Source organism: Podarcis filfolensis (genome assembly GCF_964270895.1).
Source record: "Podarcis filfolensis genome assembly, chromosome: 5".
In the NCBI taxonomy this organism is placed as follows: Eukaryota; Metazoa; Chordata; class Lepidosauria; order Squamata; family Lacertidae; genus Podarcis; species Podarcis filfolensis.
Genome location: NC_139608.1, coordinates 43871177 through 43885019, shown reverse-complemented (window position 1 = coordinate 43885019; position 13843 = coordinate 43871177). Strand labels below are relative to the sequence as shown.

At 40.1% G+C, this 13843-nt stretch overlaps 1 protein-coding gene across 2 annotated transcripts in view; it reads left to right on the top strand.

Moving 5' to 3' along the window:
* The window catches only part of ARL3 (ARF like GTPase 3), a 39030-nt gene extending 26812 nt beyond the window's left edge, over positions 1-12218 (top strand). For both annotated transcript variants that reach the window (XM_083616469.1, XM_083616468.1), the window contains exon 6: positions 8768-12218. In XM_083616469.1, coding sequence (XP_083472595.1) covers positions 8768-8815 — 48 coding nt within the window. In that variant the 3' untranslated portion in view covers positions 8816-12218. The remainder of the gene's footprint in view (positions 1-8767) is intronic.
* The last annotated feature ends 1625 nt before the right edge of the window (positions 12219-13843 follow it).

Genomic DNA, 13843 nt, shown 5'->3' with positions numbered 1-13843 from the left:
GCCAGGTTGAACAGACCCCCGTTGCTCCTTGAATGGATTACACGCTGTCTTTAGTCAAGCTGAAGGCATATGAGAGCAACAGGGAGAAGAAGTTGGGGCAAGAACACAGCCCTGTTTCACACCATTCTTTATAGGGGAGATGTCGGAGGATGAGCCATCATACTGGACAGTGCTGCACATGTTCTCATGAAAGGACATGATCATCTTGTATAGCCTAGGTTGGTGTCCTATCTTACTGAGCAGTGTAAAGAATTGTTTTTGGCTGATGTGGTCAAAGGCCTTTGACAGGTCTATGAAGGTGACACAAAAGGGACACCTCTGCTCTCAGCAGCTGATGCAATGAAAAAATCATGTTGAGTCTTAACTTCTGAGCTCTAAAGCTGCATTGCGACTTGGGATAGACCCTGTAGTGAGTGACTTTAATCTGTTGAGATCTGGGCAAAGGCTTTCCTTCCAGTAATCATCAGGAAGATTCCTTGGTAGTTGTTACAATCATGGCAGTCAACTTTGTTCTTGTCGAGGGTCATAGTGCTGGAGCAGTGCATGTCTTGTGGCGCAGATCCTGTTTCCCAACACTGCAAGAGAAGGCTATGGAGGTGCATCACGTCCTGTCCTGGGGCTTTACCACATGCCTGAGAGTTGATGGTGTTCTTCAGCTTGTCAAGGGGAGGGACATCCAGCTCTTCCAAGACAGACAGAGTCTGGATGCTGTCAGCTGCTGTGCTAGCAACCATGTTTTCTTGCCAGTACAGTTTTTGTAGTGTTCTGCCCATTGCTGCATCTGCTTGCTGCAGTCTGTGATAATCTCTCCAGATAAGATTTTTAGTGGTGCAGTTTTCCTATTAGTCCAAAGGCTTTCTTGATGCCTCCGTATACTTTTCAAGTATTGCCACTATTAGCAGTGAGTTGAATGTTCTGACACGGCTTTCGCCAGTAATCATTGGCACATCTTTGCCCAGTGGCCTGGCAATCAAGAGATTCCAGTGTGCCCTAAATGTGAAGTTTAAAGAATAGTTAATTTGTGCATTGAAGCTGAGGTAAATATAGAAGAATTGTTGCTTCAGCTCTTCAGGAAAAAGGAGATGTAGTGTTTCAGTCCTAGTTCACAGCATTAAAGAACCACCCTAGAGGCTGGTGACAGAACATGGAAGTGTTATCAGATATTTATTTAGAAGGCTATAAAGAGAAAGTAAATATGCCAGCTGGGAGGAGGGAAGGTACCCAGGAGGCTGTTGCATGAATAACAAGAGTGCATGTTGGCAACAGTGGATTTGAAAAGAAAATAGGACTTTCTGTGGAACAGAAACGTACAGAGAATGAGTTAATAGGGAACGGTTTGTGACAGCCCCAGGGCAGAGTATCAAAAAAAGAATAAATAATGACAGCAAACGAAGGAGAAATGGTTTGAAGGTCATTTTAATTAGTTTCGTAGATTAAGCTATAGTCTGCAGAACTCAGTAGTTAAGGCTGGGGATTTCAAGGTTAATGAGATTACATTATGGTTAATAAATTATATACATTTAGAGAATTTAACTATTATTTGAAATGGGTTTCTTTAAAAATGTTAATTAAGAAAGGAATCCGCTGCGAGCTTGCCCTGTATCTATTTGATACCAGTGAAAGGTTCTGATCAAGAGGCTTTGAATGTAAAGAGTGCCCCCGGTTTATTTCCATGAGCAGTAATGTAGAGCAGCCCCATTGTTTATAATTGACTCTCACTCTCCTTCAATGCACCAGTCAGGCTTCCTGCCATTGTTCAGAGAAGATAATTTTTTACCATACACAGATTTGTACCAGGCCTTTTGTTCTTCTCATTTAACAAGCTAAAGAGAGACAGGAGCAGGCTGGCTAGAAATATCCCTTATACTACAGAATAAGGGATCAGTCAGCTCAGCGCTTCTGTTTGCCAGTACACAACTCAGGTTTATAAGCTGACATGTGAATTGCCACAAAAGAGACTTGTGGCATTTATGCTTCTCCACCCCCGCATCCACATGTGCATTTAGCACACAGACACCCACACACACTGTGAGCACTTGTGAAAATACCAGACACCATTCTCTAGAAAATGTGTTTGCAGGCACATGATGGGAAAGCCCAGAACAGAAGCCAGTCTTCAGAGTGAAGCTACTGTAGTTTTCCTCCAAGCAATAAGGGCCACAAGCAACTGGAGCTGACAGTACTCAGCTGAATAAATGCCAATACCTTAAATCTAAGTCCTTCATAATTAGGATAGAATTTGAAGTATATTTGGCTCTGGAGTTTTATTTAAACAGAAATAAGAGGGGAATAGAGTTGCTGTAAAAGACTGCCCTTTTTCTTTTTTAGAAAAGGACGCCACAATATATATTATTATTTATTAATTATACTACCAATGTGTTTTCATTTCAACATTTATTTCGTTGTTTTCATTCATGTACTAAATCAAACTAAATGGCAATGGAAGCAATGACTTCACCGTAATGTATAGGTTTATATTTTTGTATTATAATCTTACAAAATTTGTAAACCTTGAACGGTGTCAGGTCGTTTTCTAAAAAGAAGTCTTCCACATCACCAGCCGATTACTGGTGCAGATATCCTGGTTTGGAGGCTTTACTGTAAAAAAGAATATTCTGTATTTCCTTTTTAGTACTACTCTTACTGCAGTGACCTTTTATTACAGCCAATGATAGTTGGGGGAGGGAAATACCTTTTCACCTCTTTTTATCCCCTAGCCATTGTCCTTCCTTTCCCCACTACTCTGTGCGTACTATGTTGCAATTCACTCATCGTTGTTTTTAATAAGTTATTGGGAAGTCTGTTCACTTGTCTTGACACATTTGCAAATATTGTATAAAGGCCTTGAAGAGTCTATGATCATGGGAGACTGCTTGATTCCAGGAGACAAAGGAATGTGCAAGCAGGTAAGAAATTAGTGGGTTTTAAATATTAACAGAGGCAGAGAAAGGCCAGTAGAGCTGTCCATGCCATCAGGTGTCCAAGACAGGATTGTGATCATACAAAGAGGCACAAAAGGAGATGGCTGGATTTTCTAACTATTTTTAACTCATCTAGCTTAGTTGGTAATGGCAGATTCCAGCCAATGAGAAACACACACACTGACACCTGGAGTCATTTGATCTTTATGCACTATCATTATTGGGAGACAACTGCCTCTTGCTATGTAAGTTAAATAAGGTTAATCAGATGATTGAAATAGGGGCTGTACTTAAAACATTGCCAATCCTATTCCCTTACTTCTGGTTTCATTTTTTCTGTCAGTTTGTAACTGCACTTGTGATGTTGTGTTTAGCCATGTGTAAAATACACTTATGCTGGCATTGTGGTATATAGAGTATAGGCACAAAAATATAAATGCTATGGTATAAACATTATTTGAAATTATCTATTTATATAGTTACAATGGAGCAAAGCACACACACACACACACACAGAGAGAGAGAGAGAGAGAGAGAGAGAGAGAACAAGAACAAAAAAACGAACACCCTAATCATACATATACTGGCTGTGACTATCCAGCATTGTTCTTGGCATCTTTATGAATAGTTCTATGAGAACATCAACTTGGTGTACATCAGCAATGACAATCTCAAATTTCAGATTGATTTTTTAAAAAGAGAGTAAAAATAAACTGCTACCATAATAACTATATATTACGTAGTGTGGTCACATTTGGTATACTGTATACAATTATGACCAAGTCATCTCAAAAAGAGTAAGGTAAAGAAGGAAAGGGTAGGAAAAAAGCAACTCAAATGACCAAGCAATGGGAGCTTCTTCCGTTAGGAAGGTTAAAACATTTGGGTTTTTTTAGTTTTTTTAAAAAACAGTATCCCTGGAAGGACATAATACAGGTTCACAAAGTATGTATGTTGTGGAAAGTGTGGACACTCTGTCTCGTAACACTACCACTTAGGGCTACCTAAATGACATTGATTGGTGGTAGATTGAGAAGAAACAAAAGGGGCATTTGTGAGACTTCCGGGAGAAAAGATGGCTGACTAGTCGTCTACTACCAACACGCCATCAACAGAGATAATTACATGGTGATTAATGATAGCCAAGATGTAAATCTTGGTTATCACATTCTCTCTTTGAAAATAGGGGGATCAAAGGCATTAACCTCTAATGCTCTGAAGAAAGCTGCTCTTCCCTCCAGAGATCAGGAGGTTTTCAGATGCAGTGAGTAACTTGGAGTGAGGAACCACCACCATGCCCAGACACCACATAGTAGCCCTATGCCTCAGGGCATTAGGTCAATTAAACCTCCCTTCTTTTAATTACCTCTGAGACTATGATGAATTACTACTGGGGTGATCTATCTGCCAATTAAACTTTCACACGGAATGTGAACTGACTGCTGGCATAAGAAGAGGCATTAATTAACAGGCTGAAAATAAAACAAAAAGCATATTTTAACTGTTTGCGACTAAGAAAGATTATAAACAGATAAGAGAGCTGTGGTTGTTAGAAATTTTCATTTATATTACCTTTAACTCTCTGTACCTTTTGTGGAGTATTGACTGCAAAAGTGAAACTTAATCCCTTAACCGTGGGAAAGGAATGTGCTTTGGTAAAGAGAGAGACACAAGTTTTCAAGACAGAGACTAGGTAAAAGTACTGTTGAACATGCCACTGACTTATAGTGTCATGAGTCAATTATTGGGTGAGGAATTAAAAGAGCTCAGAGCTGAGATGCGTAAAATGTTGAATGAAAATGGAACAGAGAAAGATCAGACAGAGCCTGGGGCGGGGGGGGGGGGGGAATACTGCCAGAACATGAGAGTGGGATGGTAAAGTTGGAGGCAGTAAATGATGAAATGGAGAGGACCGTCACATAAGTGCCTGGAGGTGTAGAATGGACAAATGATGGAGGTGTGATGCTGGAGAAGTGGAACAAAACCATTGACCAAGACATTAAGAAACCTCTTGAGATGGCAGAGATAGGGCTGACAGAGAAAGTATTCTGTGTACAATTTGGAGTGAATTTAAAGGAAAGATCTACCAAACTTCTGGTGATGCACTTGGAAAAAGAATGGAAGAAATGGAAATAGAAGGAGCCCCCCCTTATTTTTCTTTTATTAAATTAGGATGGAAAATCACAGCCAACAGGAAACAAGATTAGAATATATGGAAGTGGGTATGAATCAATGAATATACTACAAGTAAATAACTATGGATTATTATTCTAATAATGGAAGTTGGAATTTTATGGAGATAAAGTTGTCATACCATACTGGAGGAAAATTATTATTAACATTTAGTGATAGTAACAATTGGAGAGCCCCTTTTAGACTTTTTGTGTGAAAAGGAAAAGGAATAAACTTAAGATATGTGTGGCTGAAGATTGGAAAAACATTGCCTAGCAGATCAAGAAACAGCTGGATATTTTCCTAGAATACAGCTGGATACCGTCCTGGAGTGAACACTTTGGATATTTTGAATAATCCTTATAGATATAATTGACAGACAGAGAATCTGAAGTCGTTTTATTTCTATCCTCTCCCCTCTCTTTTTCTTTTTCTTTTCTTTTCCTTCCTGTCTTTTTTCTTTTTCTTCCTTCATCTACTTTGCTTTTGCTTATGTTTTATTTTGTTTGTTGATGTCCTCTACTCTGAGGGTACGCACAGGAAGGTGATGGATGACTGGTGAAAGACCCTGTGTGAGAGGCAGGGAAGGGAAGAACTCCCAAGGTGGGAGGCTGGGAGAAGAAAGGGAAGCTTTCAGGGAGGGGTCCACCCTCTTCTGTGTGAGACAAGGAAAGGGCCTCTCTTCTTTGTTTTCTTCTTTATTTTTACTTAGATTAGTTTGTTTTTCATTATATTGTATGGTGAAAAGTTGCAATTAAAAATTATGCAAAAAAAGAAGAAACAAAAGGAAATACTATTCCAAATAATACATTATGAACCTCTATAAGGGGTGGTGACAGCCATTGGTTTAGATGTCTTCAAAAGGGACCAGACAAATTCAGGGAGGATAGGGAGCTAAATGGAACCATCACATGCAGAGGCAGTACACTTGTGAATATCTGGTGCTGGGGACATACAACAAGGGAAGAGTAGTTGTCTTTCGTGCCCTGTTTGTGGGCTTTCTGAACGCATCTGGTTCTCCGTTGTTGGAAATAAGATGTTGCTCTAGAAGGGTTTTTTAGTCTTATCTAGCTAAGCTCGTCTTACTGTTAAATAAAATAAAATTGTAATGCAGATGTAACAACAGCCTTACTGATTTTATTTTCAAATTTCTGCTTCTCTAATTACTAGCTTCCTGTTTCTTTCCCTGCTGGCAAATAGCCACCAATTCTTTACCAGAATTTGATCCCATTAAGCTGATCTCTGCATTTTAGCTATCTGATGAGAACATTTATTTCCCATCATTGAACTTGATACTGACAATTATTTGTGTGGAGTATGGGAAACGGTTTACCTGCAGATTAAAAAAAAATGTGTGTGTTTTATCCTCTTTGATCCAGGGAAATTGATCCTTTTCCCCTTGTAGTCTCTGTGTTAATTTCACACACTCATTCCCCACAAACCAATTAGGGACAGTCAGAATTCTCTTTGAACCAGCTCTTGCTATGAAAGTGATTTTTGGATGAGTTCCTGCCTTCAAAGTAAAGTGACCCAGATATGAATTGAAAAGCCATTTGGAGTTCACCTTTCCTCCTGCATAGTGCCTTGTCATTCTTTTGCCCTTGTTATATAGTCAGGCTCACAGCCACAGTAAATCCCATCATAAACTCAGCTTTATGAGCCTCTGCTGTGCAGTGTTCAGGTAGCTGAGTTTCCCTTTGGCTGAGCTCCCTTGTGGCATCGGGCAGTGTTAGAGTCCCTCTGTATGGGTAGGTTCTGGTCTGCTTCTACCTGGGAGATGGGGTGCCTGGTGGTTGTTTTGCAGGGATGTATTGTTTATGGGATTGTTGTGCTGAATATCAAAGGAGTGTCAGCAGATATTTATGACTTTAAGCTGTCTCAGCTCTTCTGCTTCGGCATATAAGCCTACATTCAAAATGAATGAGGAGTGCTGCTTGCCTTGTATTCCATGATGTGTGCAAACATGATTACTGCTTTAGAGGCAACAGGAGCAGCAAAAACTGTTGCAGAAAGCTCTGTTATTTTTTAAAGAAACTGCTCTATGCAACCAGATTTCTAAAAGGTGCAATAAAGGAAGTTGGCATGTATGTTTCCTAATTGCTGTAGAACTCCCTTAGTTTTACAAAACATTTACTTCCAGCATTTTGACTGATGTATGTAAGGCTATTTCAGCATTTAGAATTTCTTCACAAGGTCTTGGGTAGCAAGGGAACATGTGTCCTTGGTGCTGTAAGGGCAAGCAAGCAGCTGTAGGGAGGAGCAGGCAACTTGTTGAGTTCTGAAACATTCTACCATTACTTTTGGGAACCCCACCCAAACCTTTTTTCTGGGGTATTTTCTACAATGAACATGAGTCAACTGTACTGGAACTTGCTGTGCATGCATGTCCTTTAACAAATTAATCCACACGTGCTTTTATATTTTTTTTTAAAGGAAGCTGAAATCTGCAGGCCTTCCAGTTATGCTGAAGACATTACAGTATACACAGCAACATGCTCAGCTCCGACCATTCATTCTTGCTGACACAAAACTGTGGGCTATTAAGATTAAATCAGACAGGGCTGGGGACTTGGGTAAAGGTGCATGAAAACCAGCATTCTTTGTATGTCATTTCCTAGGCTTTCTCCTTTATTCAAAATCTTGTACGTCATTGGAGAGATTTGTGATTGGACTAGACTGGCCAATCTCCAAGCTCTCCAATGAAAAGGATGTCAGCAGGGCTAGAAGGACCTCAGCCTGAGACTTGGGAGGACCACTAATAGATGGGCCAGCTTTCTGAGTTGCTATATGCTCTTGGTAGTTCTACATCCCTGCCTCCTTCGTTATTAGTGCATTTCTAAGTGCAGTTCCTTTTGCTAATACTTTATACCTTTGCAGCTGTGCATTTTGCCACCTACACTGCCATAATAATAATAATTAATAATAATTTTATTATTTATACAATGCCCATCTGGCTGGGTTTCCCCAACCTTGTTAATTTCATCTATTAAAAATTATTTATTGGAAGCTATTTCGTTATCTCATCTTCGGGTATCTCTCTATCTTTGCTCCCCTTTTTGGCAACTGCAGAATATTTTATCAGGGTGTGTATGGATGCAGCTGAGCAAATTTAGCATTTCATAAATGGGAGGAGACGATCAAAATCTCAAAGCTGCAGTCCCAGGACTAGGAAGCACACATGTATGGTGCAAAAGTTAAATTGAACGTGACAAAGGTTTCTGTGTGATTACATCCTAAGATTGTATACTGCTGAGTTAGCAAAGGATCCTTGGTATTCCTTCGAATTTAGATTTACAGTCCATCCTCTTCAAAATAAAGCAGGATAATAACAACCACACAGTTGAAAGTGGGTGGATCCATGTCACAATTAAAGCCAAAGAGGGTCATGTTGACAGAAAAGCCTGATAAAAAGGCAGTAATTCCTAGTCCCATAAGTTTACCAACAAGACAAGGGATGTAAGATTAAGAAGGGCCATTTGTAGATCAGGTTTCCTAACCATAGTTGCACTAACAAGACAGAGCATTTCACATACGCTATTATATAGGATAGGGAAAAGCGAAACTTGATTCTGCGTTTGCAAAATGGGATAAGGGAGAGCTTATTGTGAGCTGGGCAAAAGCTGACCCTTTCCTCTCATCTAATGTTCCATTTCTTTGTTGTCTTGTTTTTGAAGGATGGCATGAACTGGGTCTGCAGAAATGTCATTGCAAAGAAGAAGTAAATGAACTGCGTTGCATGGAATTGGACGGGCTGCAGGAGCCAAACACGCTAGCTGGCTGCTAGCATCTGACCAAATATTTTTCCATCTGTGTGCAGCTATAGCTGTTAGAAATGGGAACAGCAGCTAAGCCTACTGCCCAAATTCGAACTTTACCTTCTCTCTAGTATCATTTCCCTCCACATATGCATTTCTTCCCCCCACCCCTACCCCTTTTGGCATAAATAGTATTGAGAGTCTCCACATTCATCTGACTAAAGAATAAGAACTGAAAACAGGAGCAGATTGAAGTCTGCCATAAAGACTTCCAGTGGGTTCCGCAGAGTGTAGGATGATCATAGCAACGTGTACGGGAGCCTGCTTCAGTTCTGAAGTCACTCAGGATGCTCACCTGGTGCCACTCAAAGCTTTTCTCATCAGCAAATGAGCTGATGCTTTATTAGCATCTGTGCTTCAGTTTTAAAACAATACATTACTTTGTAGAATGCTGGCAAGACACTCCTATGGCCTCATGAAGAGCCTTTATTATAGCGAGATACCCAGGTGTCTGCCCTTCCTTTCACAGAGACCTGCGTTGTAACTCAAGTTCTTAACAGTCTGAATGTTAGAAGCATCAGAGTGCTAGAGATGCTGTCATTATCAAATAAAACAGTGTCAGACTGCAGTGCAGTGTTGCCTTTTTGGTTGGTGTAAACAGACCAAGAGCTCTTTGACATTCAGTCTCGTTGCACTGTAAAAATCCCTCCATGAGGGTGGAGTTTAACAGCATATAGTGGTAGTCAGTTTAGTGCTCTTTAAGTCTTATCTGCAGTGAACTGGTTAATTTAGGGGGGGCGTGTTTTGAGAAGGGCTTTTGGTAGGCTGCACCTGCCTCCTATAAGCCATGTAGCAAATGTGCTTCTCCCAAGTAGTCCAGACAGTAATAGACTGAGATTAACAGGTTCAATGTCGTGACTCTATCCAAATGAGTTGTTGTGGGTGTATAGTCTGGGATTGCTTTTTTGTGAGTCTGCACTGCTTCCTGCACTGTTAGTTTAGAACTACATTTCAGAACTATCTCTGCAGGAAGTAACAGTCTGGATGTGTTCAAAAAGAGATGTCCCTCACTTCAGGAAATACCCAACCAATTTAAGTTGCAGTTTAGAGCAAAAGGTATAGATAAATCTCTGGCAAGAGAAGCATTCCTCTATCAGTCCTAAGAAGAAAAGCCCAGAGTCTATAACTTCTTAAATACAGAATATTCGTTAGGAAAATGCATGAAGGATGCACTCTCTCCTTTGAGGGAATAGTCATATAGTATGATTGGGAAATCTCAGCATATCGCTACAACACCAGGAAATGACATAGGAGGCTGCTTCTCGCCTCTGGGTCATCTGCTAGATTTGTCCAAGTTCAAAGTAATTTGGCGAGGGCAGTCTTGCATGCAATGAATTTAGCACGCAGCATGCAGATTATAACCAGAGTATAGGGCAGAAAATGCCATGGCAACTATAATGCCCTTTCTCATTCCTAGTGGGAGGGAGTAAACTTGCTTGCTAAACCTTGGGCAATGTGTATACATTGTGGAGAGCCAGAGCACAATAGCTGCTTTCAGACATTTCTTGACCATATTATCCACTGTCACTATATTGTCTTTTTTTTTTTTTTTTGCTTATTTCTTATTAATCTGAAGAGCGTAATGGCAATAATTTCTAGTCCACCTCAACTTGGATTCTGTCTTGCTCTTAATTTGTGGTTTGCAACAGACATAAATTCTAGATTAGATAAATTAAGTCTATATCCCACCTACTTCAACGGATTTGTAAGGGTAATAAATCCATAAGCAAACATTACAACAATGAGCAAGAATAAAATAAGGTACAGACAACAATCCAAATCAATCCATTGAGAACCCCCAGGCGTGACAGCTAAAATACATATTTGCACAAACTGCTAAAACATCACTAAGAGCAGATACTTCCTATTGCTTGCTTTCTATGCGGAAGCTGGTGACATGCTGCAAATACAGATTTGCGTTTTAGAAAAGGCTTTCACTCTCTAGAGGTCCAGTGTGCAAAAGTGGCAGCAGAAATCTCTCTTTTTTTCTTTTTTCTTTTTGCACTTGTAGTCCAATTTTAAAAGAAATGAAATATGTCTGCAACTATTCAGTCCAAATGTTAGAGAGAGGCCTGTCTGCTCATGCCATAATGTCTGGAAGCATCTCCCTTAAAATTCAACAAACCTAAGTCAGCCTGTTCAGTTCAGGAAGAAGTGCATTTCCTTCAGTGTGCAGCAAGCTAACAAAACGCCCCCAATACTTACTACCCAGTTGACAAACTGTGAAGCAAACTGACCATGCTGCCTTCTCTGCTTCTCTCTTTGAGCACAAAATACAGCTCTCTGTTATCTCAGACAGTGAATGCAGATTGCCCAAGGGCTGTCCTGTTTCTGTTTCTTTCTCATCTCTTGCTAAGCATATTTTTTTGTGGAAAATGGTATCTCACTGGTACTGGTGCAGCTCGCTGAGCCAAAAGGAACTACCATGGTCCATTGACTTCAACAAGCAGCTGTCATACCTGCATCAAGTTTGAATCATTTTGACCTAACTAGATCTTCTAAGAACTAGAAGACAGGGCTGACCCAGTGACCCCAGAGGCCAATATCCTAGCTCTGAAAATGACCTCTGCCAGATGGATGCTTCGCAAATAAGTTGCAAAACATGGGACAGTTACAGAACAATCTCCCTCTGTTATTTCTAACAAATAGAAAAGACTGCCCTGAGCAGGCAAATTCGCAACTTCTAACTGTTTAGTTCACAGTTCTTAAAACCAATCTTTATCTTATCCTTTTTAAAAAATAATTTTATTCCAGCTCTGCTATTGGCTTTTACAATATCCCGGGTTCAGTTAGTTCTGCACTGAATGTAGTGTGTGAAAGGGTTTTTCTTTCATTTAAGTACAATAGCCACACTGACTCTTTGACAAGTTGTTTCGCTATATATATGGTACATGTTTCCTATCTGAATACTGTGCTACATTTACAGGTAAGCCAGAATGGATGAAGTATAGCCTTGAGAGACCAGAGTAGTATTGTTCATGTAACATACTAGAATGAAGAAGGCATGTTTCAGATGTGGTTTAATTACTTGTTTCTTTGATTAAATATAGCAGGGTTTGCTCTCTTTCTTACATACCAGATGATGTTCAGTTGCTATAAAAAGCCATAGCTGCAAATGTTATCCATTACACCTTTTCTGTTCTCTCAATAGGGTACATCTGATTCTTTTGATTTTTTTTTTAGTTCTTAGTTTTATTCTCTCTTTTTGACGTTCATGAAAAGGGTGTGTGTGATGATAAGTTGGTGATGCTAAGCCTTGGTGTATATGTTTAGATGTTTGGCAAACTTGAATAAAATTTAGTAGAAATGACGCCTTTACGATTTTGTTTTATTTCAGAATGAAGTCTTGATTTTCTTTTAAGGAACTCCATTTGAATAGTCTGTTTGTAACGCCTGTACATATAATTCCTCCAGGATGCTGTGATGTTCTGTCTCTATAGAGTTCATTTGAACATTTAACACTGTTTGTTGTTTCTGTATGCTTATGATTTTATAACCTAATGACTCTCCTATTGAATATATGTGATCTCTGGAAACTTGCTTCCCATGGATCCCTAGGTACTGAGAGTCACAAGATTTTTACCTGTAGCAGGGATAGACAATGCGGTGCCCTCTAGATTTTATTGTACTATAACTCCCATGATCCCTAACCAATGGCCATGATAGTTGGGGCTGATGGGAGTTGTAGTCCAAGAACATATGGAGAGTACCAAATTGGTTTCTCCTGTTCTTCAGGTATCAGGTATCATATAATGCAAAGTGTAGGTAAGAAGTACCGTAAATCCCACTAAATCAGATATACTTGTTTTTCAGGATAAATGTTTAGTGTGTGCTAACTGGGGGAGCCTGATCTCCAGGAGGCGAATGTGTCCCTCTTTCACTTGTCACTGCATTGATTTCCTAGAACCTCATCTTTTGACAATCTGATATAGCGTTGTACATGGGAGGCCAGGGAACACAGAAAGAGGCCTTATACAGAGGCAAACCTAGCTCAGTGTTGTCTATGCTGGCTGGCAGCATAGTTTATGGTTTGAGGCAAGAAGCATTCCCAGTTCTACCTGGTGATACCAGGGATTGAATCTGGGACTTCTTACATACAAAGCCAGTGCTCTACCACTGAGCTATGGTTTGCTGTACAAGAACTACATGCAGGAAGAAATGAATTTTTAAAACCATGGCTGGGTTTCAGATTGGGCCACTGGTGACATATATGCTATCCTATTATATGGAAGGACAGATCCTGAAGCTGAGGCTCCAAGACTTTGGCCACCTCATGAGAAGAGAAGACTCCCTGGAAAAGACCCTGATGCTGGGAAAGATGGAGGGCACAAGGAGAAGGGGACGACAGAGGACGAGATGGTTGGACAGTGTTCTCAAAGCTACCAACATGAGTTTGACCAAGCTGCAGGAGGCAGTGGAAGACAGGAGTGCCTGGCGTGCTCTGGTCCATGGGGTCACGAAGAATCGGACACGACTAAACAACTAAACAACAACAACATTATGCTATAGGAAATTTGTATCTCTTCTGTTATGATCCACCATTTAAAAACGGTGTTTTGTGAATGACTACTTGCGCCACAATGTGGATAGTGATGCACATTTGAAGGTCTATATTCCCCCCCACTGAATTTATCATTATTATTTATTAAATTTATATACTGCCCTTCATCATAATATCTCAAGGCAGTTCACAGAATAAAATACAAGATAAAAACACAAGTAAATAATTGCAACAAAGCAATTACCCTCCCTTCCCACAGACACATTTAAAAGGCTGTAGAATATTAATTGGTCAAAGGCCTGGTTGAAGAGGAATGTTTTCGCCTGGTGCCTAAAAATATATAATGAAGGCACCAAGCAAACCTCCCTAGGGAGAGCATTGCACAAATGGGGAGCCACTACAGAAAAGGCCTCTTCTCTTGTTGCTACCCTCTG